At 41.5% G+C, this 9840-nt stretch overlaps 1 protein-coding gene across 1 annotated transcript in view; it reads right to left on the bottom strand.

The window, feature by feature from the left end:
- Window positions 1–7626: 7626 nt before the first annotated feature.
- The window catches only part of LOC119306945 (probable ethylene response sensor 1), a 4762-nt gene continuing 2548 nt past the window's right edge, over window positions 7627–9840 (bottom strand). Inside the window, exons 3-6 of the mRNA XM_037583019.1 lie at window positions 8912–9280; window positions 8556–8822; window positions 8332–8459; window positions 7627–8241 (exon numbers count right to left, since the gene is read on the bottom strand). Of these exons, the coding sequence (XP_037438916.1) occupies window positions 8019–8241; window positions 8332–8459; window positions 8556–8822; window positions 8912–9280 (987 nt within the window). The 3' untranslated portion in view covers window positions 7627–8018. The remainder of the gene's footprint in view (window positions 8242–8331; window positions 8460–8555; window positions 8823–8911; window positions 9281–9840) is intronic.

Genomic DNA, 9840 nt, shown 5'->3' with positions numbered 1-9840 from the left:
GAGACACCTCTCCGATACTCCGAGTGACAAATCCTAATTCGATATATGCCAACCCAACAAACACCTTCGGAGATACCTGTAGAGCATCTTTATAATCACCCAGTTATGTTGTGACGTTTGATAGCACACAAGGCATTCCTCCGGTGTCCAGGAGTTGCATAATCTTATAGTCAGAGGAATATGTATTTGACATGAAGAAAGCAGTAGCAATAAAATTGAACGATCATTATGCTAAGCTAACGGATGGGTCTTGTCCATCACATCATTCCACTAATGATGTGATCCCATTGATCAAATGACAACTCATGTCCATGGCTAGGAAACTTAACCATCTTTGATCAACGAGCTAATCTAGTAGAGGCATACTAGGGGACATGGTGTTTTGTCTATGTATTCACACATGTATCAAGTTTTCAGTTAATACAATTCTAGCATGAATAATAAACATTTATCATGAATAGGGAAATATAAAATAACAACTTTATTATTGCCTCTAGGGCATATTTCCTTCATAAAAGATTGCTAAAACATATAAAAAATAAAAGTAAATAAATTGAGCAAGATATTTTTGGTATTTTTGGTTTTAGATCTGAAAATATAATGAGGAAAATAGAAGATCAGAAACAAGTATGATGGAAAATAGACCCGGGGGCCATAGGTTTCGCTAGAGGCTTCTCTCTTGAAGGCAAATAATACGGTGGGTGAACAAATTACTGTCGAGCAATTGATAGAAAAGCGCAAAGTTATGACAATATCCAAGGCAATGATTATGCATATAGGCATCATGTCCATGTCAAGTAGACTGAATCCTGCCTGCATCTACTACTATTACTCCACACATCGACTGCTATCCAGCATGCATCTAGAGTATTAAGTTCATAAAGAACGGAGTAACGCCTTAAGTAAGATGACATGATGTAGAGGGATAAACTCAAGCAATATGATGAAAACCCCATCTTTTTATCCTTGATGGCAACAATACAAATACGTGCCTCTCTACCCCTACTTTTTCACTGGGTGAGGATACCGCAAGATTGAAACCAAAACTAAGCACCTCTCCCATTGCAAGAAACACGAATCTAGTTGCCAAACCAAACCGATAATTCGAAGAGAAATACAAAGATATCAAATCATGCATATAAGAATTCAGAGAAGATTCAAATAATATTCATAGATAATCTGATCATAAATCCACAATTCATCAGATCTCGGCAAACACACCACAAAATAAGATTACATTGGATAGATCTCCAAGAACATCGAGGAGAACGTGGTATTGAGAATCAAAGAGAGAGAATAAGTCATCTAGCTACTAGCTATGGACCCACAGGTGTGAGGTAAACTACTCACACATCATCAGAGAGGCAATAGGGTTGATGTAGATGCCCTCCATGATCGAATCCCCCTTCGGAAGATTGCCGGAAAAGACCCCAAGATGGGATCTCACGGGAACAGAAGGTTGTGGTGGTGGAAAAGTATTTTCGTGGCTTGCTCCAAGGGTTCTGGAACATATGTGAATATATAGGACGAAGAGATAGGTCAGGGGAGTCTCGAGGGGACCACAAGGCAGGGGGCACACCCTCCACCCTTGTCGCCGCCCCGTGGATCTTCTGGCTTGGACTCCAAGTCCTCTGGGTGTCTTCTGGTCCAAGAAAAATCATCGTGAAGTTTTATGCCGTTTGGACTCTGTTTGGTATTCCTTTTCTATGAAGCTCAAAAACGAGGAAAAACAGAAACTAGCACTCGGCTCTAGGTTAATAGGTTAGTCCCAAAAATAATATAAAATAGCATAATAATGTATATAAAACATCCAAAACAGATAGTATAATAGCATGGAACAATAAAAAATTATAGATACATTAGAGACGTATCACCCACCTTATTCTGCTAACACCCCCACCTCCATGCTACCGCCCCTCCCCTCCTATCCTCCTACCATAGCAACGGTCGGGAGTGCCGTCGCCCCTCCCCTCCCCGCCTCCTTCCGCAGGAGCGGCCGACAGAGATGTCACCCCTCCCCTCCCCGCTTTCTCCCGCGACAGCAGCCTAGGAGCACCGCCACCCACCCCTCCAGGCCTTCTTCCGCGGCAACGGTCTCGGATCATCGTCGCCCCACCCCTCCAGGCCTTCTTCCGTGGTAGCGGGATCGGAGCACCACTTCCTCGCTCCACCTGACCTTCTTCTTCCGCGGCATCGACCTCGCATGTCGGTGTCGCGTCAAGATACACTGCATTCCATCCTTCGCTAGATCCGAGTTCATGCTGCCTCAACATAACACCAATCAGAAGGAAAAGAAGTGCTCGCAAGGCTCCTTCCTCCACCGCTAGTACCTGGATTCAAGCGTCGGCGAGGTTCAGCTCAAAACTTTCATCTCCAATGACATTGAGTTAAGTTCAAATTGTGCATGAGCTACTGAAGAAGGGTAAAGAAAAGTGGACTGCACATGTGAATGCAATAAAGGTACTGACGGTAACGAAGGGAACTTCGTGCAAACACAAAGATACACCGCAACATGAGGTAAGCAGTTCACTTCTCATTCGCCCTCAGTTTAGATATTACAGCCAGTGCAGTACATGAAGTTCAGTACGTCTGCAAAGCCGTTGTAGTGCAGTTACTTCAGTTCACCGTTAGTAAAATTGTAGTGCAGTCGCTCATTTATGTAGTACAGTTCGCCCTGTGCTATGATGCAATCCCCTGCATTACTTCATAGTGCCCTTTTTAAGTCAATGCAGTTCGCATCATTCGGTTCATTTTGCCTGACAATGCAGCTCGACCGTTTTGTGCAGGAAGTTCAGTTCAACAGACAAAAAATATCGCGGATAAATCCCAACACAGAGCCTCTGAATTCCATGGTGAGCCAAGCTTCTGCAAACACTGGATGGGTAACTCTTGAGATACCTCGAGGGTTCTACACTACCACCAACAAGGTGCAATACTCTCCGAAAGAAGATTTTTTCCAGGAAGAAGCGGTAGTGGAAGATGGCGATGATATCACCTTCATGGGGGAGGGCACTCACCAACAGGATTGTGTTGATGATGCCGATGACGATGAGCCAATAATAGTTTTCAAGCCAGAGTACAAGCATGAGTACACTACATTTGGACAGCATGTCCGAACAGACAATGACGATGTTGTTGGCCATGATGATGAAGATGATTATGATGTTGATGTTGATGTGTCGCCACCCCGACAATTTGAAATCAATCCAGTGAGACATCACTACAGCACTAGATTACCTCCGCTTGCACCTGCAGCACAAAACAGACCTCGGCGTGCACTTGCTGCACAAAACAGAGCTCCATGTGCAACTGCTGCATCAAGTTCAATGCAGTGACCACCAAGGGTGCCTCGGCCAGAAGTCAACAACAGGAACAAGTCTTCCTCACTACTGCCACCGCGAGATCCTCAACTACACAGTTCTGTTATAACCCCACCATGTCCAAAACAACCCGGCGAGGTGCAAACGCCATCGGATAAAAGACAGTACACGCATGTAAGTTTTCTGGCCTCAAAAATTATATGATATTCCAGTCCACTAAGAAAAGCAGTGCACTTGCGTCCCATGTGCAGTTTGGTCCAATATCTAATACAGTTGACTCTTTGAACAAATCTAAATAATATGCAGTGCTTTCTTACCTACGGATGCAGTCCTCTTTTCTAAAATAGAACAATACACTTAGTATCATAGTGCATTGCACTTAGTCTTTAACAATGTGACAAAAGGAAATTATGTCATAAACAAATTCAAAAAGATGATGATGGAATTTTTTTTCTTAACATGGTTTACCACAACGCTATCTTGCAAAATCAAAACATGCCACCAAACCTCATACCTGCCGCTGGAATGAAGTCCAGCTCGTACGACAATGCATGGGAGTTTTACAACACTTATGCAAGACATGCAGGGCTTGGCATACGCAAAAATGCGCGCCACAAGACAAATCACTACATTGTCTGCTCCAGAGAAGGGAAGCACAATTTGATTGTGGCAGAATATGACCGGAAACGTGGCAAGACATCAAAAAGGACCGGTTGCCGAGCAAGAATTAGAGTGAAAGAGGGGAAGAATGGGAGCTTTATGATACACAAGGTGAGCTCAAGAACAATCACAAGATGATCGAAAGCCCTGGGATGCTCTTGCACCTACACTCACACAAAAGAGATGATCCTTTGATTGACCAGTTGGTGAAGGACATGCAGCTGGACAACCACACACACGCACAGATGATGTCAACACTGTCACGTATGACCAGTGGTCTGCAATTCATGGGACATACTAGCCGCGACTGGGTGAACAAATAAGCACACAACAAAACATATTGCTTGAGGATTCTTTGGGTAATTATTTACCGTTTTGATAAGATAGGTTTGCATTGTGTTTGAAATGCAGAAAACAACAGTTTGCAAGAGAGGGGTCTCAAGATGACGTCAAGAAACTTCTAGGTTTCTTTAAGAAGATAAAGAAAATCAACCTAGAGTTCTTCTATGATTATGACGTCAATGCAGATAAACATGTAAGAAACGTCTTCTGGGTTAGTGCAAGTTGCAGAGGATCTTATGAAGATTTCGAAGAATGCGTAACATTCGACACGACATATAAAACGAATAAGTTCCACATGCCGCTGGGAGTATTTGTGGGAGTGAACCATCATCTCCATAGCATGATATTTGTTGCCTCCCTTGTGCGAGATGAAACAATCCCGTAGTTTGAATGGGTTTTCAAAACATTCTTGAGGTGCATGAACTACAAGCTGCCAATCTGATGCTCACAGGTATAATACAACACCTGTATATTTACATTTGTTTGATCCACTTCTATTTCTTCTGTCTTTCTTGCACATAGACAACTTAATAAAAATAAACTACTTGTGCCTCTCAGACCAATGTTTTTCGATGAAGGCAGCATTAAAAATACATTGCATAAGTGGTGCCGCTCACACATAATGAAGAAGTACAAAGACCACCTCGCCTTGTTGTATAAGGCGTACGACACATTCAAGGCTGGCCTCACTGGAGTGCTCAATCATCCATTAATGTCGCCAGAATTTGAACGAGCATGGAAGGACCTCATGCAGAAATACAACTTGCGAAACGACGAAGGGATGAATACGCTGTGGGATGACAGACACGAGTGGATCTCAGCTTATTAAAAGAAAATATTCTGTGAGCGGATGACTTCCACACAGAGAAGCGAGAGCATGAACCATATATTGAAGAAAAACTTCGTCAAAGAGAAGCATGATCTCCATCTGTTTGCTCAATAGGTGGACTAGTGCATTCAGACCAGGAGGGTCGTCGAGCATACAGAGACAATCGGGATTGAGGTAAATAAAATGTCCATCAAACTAGTTATAACTACAAACACAAACAATATTTCCAGTTTTGTGATGTGTAACACTAATTTTCTGAATACGCAATCAGAGGTAAAGAGTACAAACAAGTTTGGATTTGAAGTCTAATTGTCAAAAATATACACAATGGCCATTTAAATCATTTTTTTGACCCGGGTGCATCTAAACCAATTATTTTTTATGATAAACTTTTATACTTATTTTAAACTAAGTATAACATATTAGATTTTTAATTTGTATAATTTTCTATTGCTTAGACATTATAGTTAGTCGCATAACATTGTTTATAAATAATAGTTAACATATTCATTGTTATACAGTTGTAAAATATATTAGCGGAGAAAAAATAAAATTAACAAAAAAACTCTCTTTCTAGTTAAAAAGTCCTTTGAATTGACTTTTAAATATTGCATGAATGATTTAGTGTATATACACATATATTTTCATATTTATGGGTGTCCATATATATCTTTTAACATTATTAAATATCGCGGAAGAGATTTTCTAAATCATACACACTAACCAAATTCTTAATAGTGGTTTCTAGTGTATGTTAGGAACTAGATTTATAGAAATTTCTAGGCCATGGCAAATACGACTTGCTAGTTGGGTTCAGTAATAGGCTCACAACATTTGCATGCTTTTGTACTTGTATTCATATTAGGACCATCATTATAATAATAGAAGGACATGAAATATTGTTGATTGTAGTTTGACATATGATTCGATTATCTGACATGCTAGTCTAGATTCGCTTTGTTTTATTTGGTAAATCTAAGATCTCCCACCCATTTCTCAAATGAAAAATTGTGCATTCATCTGAACACAAAAATCATGTTATCATAAATTGTATTATGATAATGAGACATCCATCATAAATAGAGACTAGCAATGTAATTAAGCTCAACTTCACCAGTCGGATTGGTTTGTCCTACAATCTATTACTGTGTAGTGTGAACTTGTGCTCCTGCAAATTGAGACTCTTTTTATGTATTCAATAATCTTTCGGGTGTAATGTATATAATTATAGTTGTTATGTATATTTGGGGTCCTTCTCTCTCGACGACCGGGGCGGTCGCCTCTTTTGCCCGGCCTTTGGATCGGCCTTGGCTCTACTGCAGTACCTTATTGGATCGGCCTTTGGATCAGCGAGAACCATTTGCATTTTTGCACTATTATATAGTATGCTTCATATAACGACTATGTACTTTCATTGATTTAGACTCTACAAGTTGCCTACATGGTTACAAAATCGATTATTTATCTTTTATGGTGGATCTTAAGTATGTTTATGAGATGATTTATCCAGTTGTAGTTGTAGTTGTTATGCTTATATCTTTGAAGTATTTCTAGATGCATAATGTATCTCCCTTCTTGATGACATGATCAATCAAGAGGATAGAGGAAATAGTGAAATTGTGTGATATGATTAGCTCGGTGACAGAAAGATGCATTTCATTATTTTGTCTTTCTTTTCCCTTGATCTTGAGGCCTTCACCTTTGAAATCTGAAGAAGCCACGATGGCATCTTCGGGTTCTTTTGTTGAGAATCATGTTGCCAGTTTGCTGGTCTTATGCTTCTAGAGCCACCGGTGTGCTTGTTCTCTTGTACATGTGCATGCCCATTGTGCTTCATGACAATGGACAGCAGGTCATGGCTACCATACATTGTTGTTTATTTGGCGTGAATGAAGCCAGTTAGCCAGAGATAAGAGTATTGGTTTTGCAAATATCATGCTTGCTAACTTTGTACTAAATCAACACACTTATTTTGGGACGAAGGGAATGCCTGGTTTCAAAGGAATAAAAAAATGGAATGATATACAAGTAGTAAATGTATTCTTCATCTTTTACAGATAATGTATTATTCATCTTTTCGGATTTTTGCCAATTTGGATCCATTTCATGGTCTAAAGTTACGCTTCCTTTGGTTTATAAGATAGAAAAATCATAGGAATAGGAAAGACATAGGAAATGAGATGTATCTCAAATCCTATTAATAGGAATAGACAAGGAGATGCTCTTTGTTTCATATCATAGGAATTTTTTTTCCCATTGAGTCTAGGCTAACGTTTATTTTCCTATGAAATGTGGAGGATAAGAAGAATTCCTAACCAAAGGGCCTAAAGAAATTTTTTCTATAAAAATCCTATCCTATGAAATTCTAAGAACTCCTCCAAACCAAAGGAGGCCTCAATGTTTTGTTGGAGATGCAAGACTTCATGCATCAACAAAATAGTCCATTACCAGAAAAAGAAAACAAAAGAAACCGAGTGAGCCAAACTGCAAGAGATCTTCAGTGACTTGTACATTTCATCACAAATTTCGTCCATAGCTCTTTTCCATCTGGTTACTACAGAATCTACTACACTGGTTGGTTGTGCTTTGCTGCATGCTGCAATGGGCCTCCAACTCTTTGCAACAACGGGCCAGCACTGCACAGCACTGCAGCAGAATCATTGCCAGGTGCAACAACCGTACCCTACTGCTGCCATGCACTATTAACCGCACAGCAACATCCATCAGATTACAGGACGCGCCAATCACCATCCTCTTTACATCATGTGTACAAACAAACATACCCCCGGAACCTTCCATTCCATCTCCTACCTCACCCCACCCGACCCACAAAATTAGACGATGAACCATCGGTTTCGGTTATCATGTCATATACTCCTCTGGTACCTAGGTTTCAGGTTAGACAGCCCTCTCTCTTCTCTGCGAGCCGGGCCAGACGGGTCGGAGCCGGCATGGCTCGGCCACACCAGAGGGACCGCCGGCTGCTGGTACGCGTCGCAGGCCCCCAGCTTCACCACGAACGTCGCCGTGCAGCCCTTCCCCGCGCCGTCGCTCTCCAGCCATATGTGCCCACCCATCAGGCTCACAAACCTGCACATTCAGGCGTTTCTAAGTCACTATGTCATTGATCAACCCATCAACCATTAATGCAGGGAATCTGTTAGAACATTGGTAGAATACCTCTTGCAAATGGCGAGCCCGAGGCCGCTGCCGTTGTACCCCTGGTTCCCGCCGCTCTGCGTGTGAGCAAACTTTGTGAACACATGGGATACATCCTGGGGGCTGATGCCGCACCCTGTATCTTTAACCTGAAACCACAGAGTTTCATGTGATCCTCACACATGCCATTCTCATTTAAGAGTTACATTGATTAGAGCATGGAGTTTCTGTGGTGCAATCTTTACCTGAACTTTTACATAGAAATGGCCATCAGTCGCGACCGGATGGAAATCGGTGCTTCTGAACTCTCTTAGAGCGTCAGACTTCACAACTGACGCTACGAGCGAGATGTGGCCCTCCTTGGTAAACTTAACGGCATTGCCGCAGACGTTCAGAATAGTTTGCATGAGTCGCTTCTCATCACCGATGGCAGATAGGGGCAGGTCAGGGGATAACATGGCCGACACAGAGAGTTTTTTTATGGCTGCAATCGGCTTGACGAAACTCATCACCTGCAATGCCATATAACAAGTTCAGGGTTAGAGTAACATGCATCGCCACCGGTATTAGGTGGTTGGGAAGGCGATATTTTCGTACAAACCTCTTTGAAAACAGCATGGAGATTGAATGCACTTATATCCAGTTCGAAACTCCCATCCTCGAGTTTCGAAAGATCCAAGACGTCATTGATGAGCGTCGCTAAAAGGTTGCTGCTTTTCAACACTGTTTCCACCATTAGGCGCTGCTCAGGGGTAAGTTCAGTTTCTAGTAGTAAGGAGGAAAGGGCTATTATCGCGTTCATCGGGGTTCGCATTTCATGATTCATCACAGCTAGGAAGTCATTGCGAGCACGTATTGCCATTTCAGCCTCTCGCCGAGCTAGATCTAGGGCCACATTTTGATCCATCAGTAGATCACGTGCTCGCATGGATTCTTCAAGAATAGCCGCATGAGAGAGGGCAACAGCTACCTGGAAAGAGTACCATATATGATCTCATTAGAGCACCGTAGAATGCTCCTGTGCAGTCCATTTAAATTTAAATACAAACACGGAATGCAGCACAAAGTTTTCCAAGGGCTATATTTCTAGATAAAAGGCTTAAGCCCCAGCTTCGTTTAATAGCCAGCAAAGTGCAGGTAACAGTTATTCAGAGGACCACTCTGTTACAACTCTTTTTGACGTTGCTTTTGCACTCAAGAGCAGAAAAACAGAAGACTGCAGAGAAGGTTAATGTATGTTCATCAGAAAAATATACTAGAAAGAAGAAATAAAACAGTACAACTTCAGTAAAAGAGAAGACTATATGAGAAGGTTAACTACTGAACAGAAAATACAGCAGCAGCCTCTCACCAAGGAGAAGAAAGAGAATTTTTTTTTTTAAACAGTACTAACACAATGCTACTTCTGTAACTGCAAATAAATTAAAGCCCAAGCTAAGAAAAGAACTTATGCTTGACTTGCATGTATTACAAGTTAAACATATATACTCTAAGTAAATAATGAAATAACCCCATATTCCTAATCACCAA

This window comes from Triticum dicoccoides, chromosome 5B (assembly GCF_002162155.2).
Source record: "Triticum dicoccoides isolate Atlit2015 ecotype Zavitan chromosome 5B, WEW_v2.0, whole genome shotgun sequence".
In the NCBI taxonomy this organism is placed as follows: Eukaryota; Viridiplantae; Streptophyta; class Magnoliopsida; order Poales; family Poaceae; genus Triticum; species Triticum dicoccoides.
The sequence above is the reverse complement of the archived record's forward strand: the minus strand, read 5'-3'. Positions and strand labels throughout refer to the sequence as shown.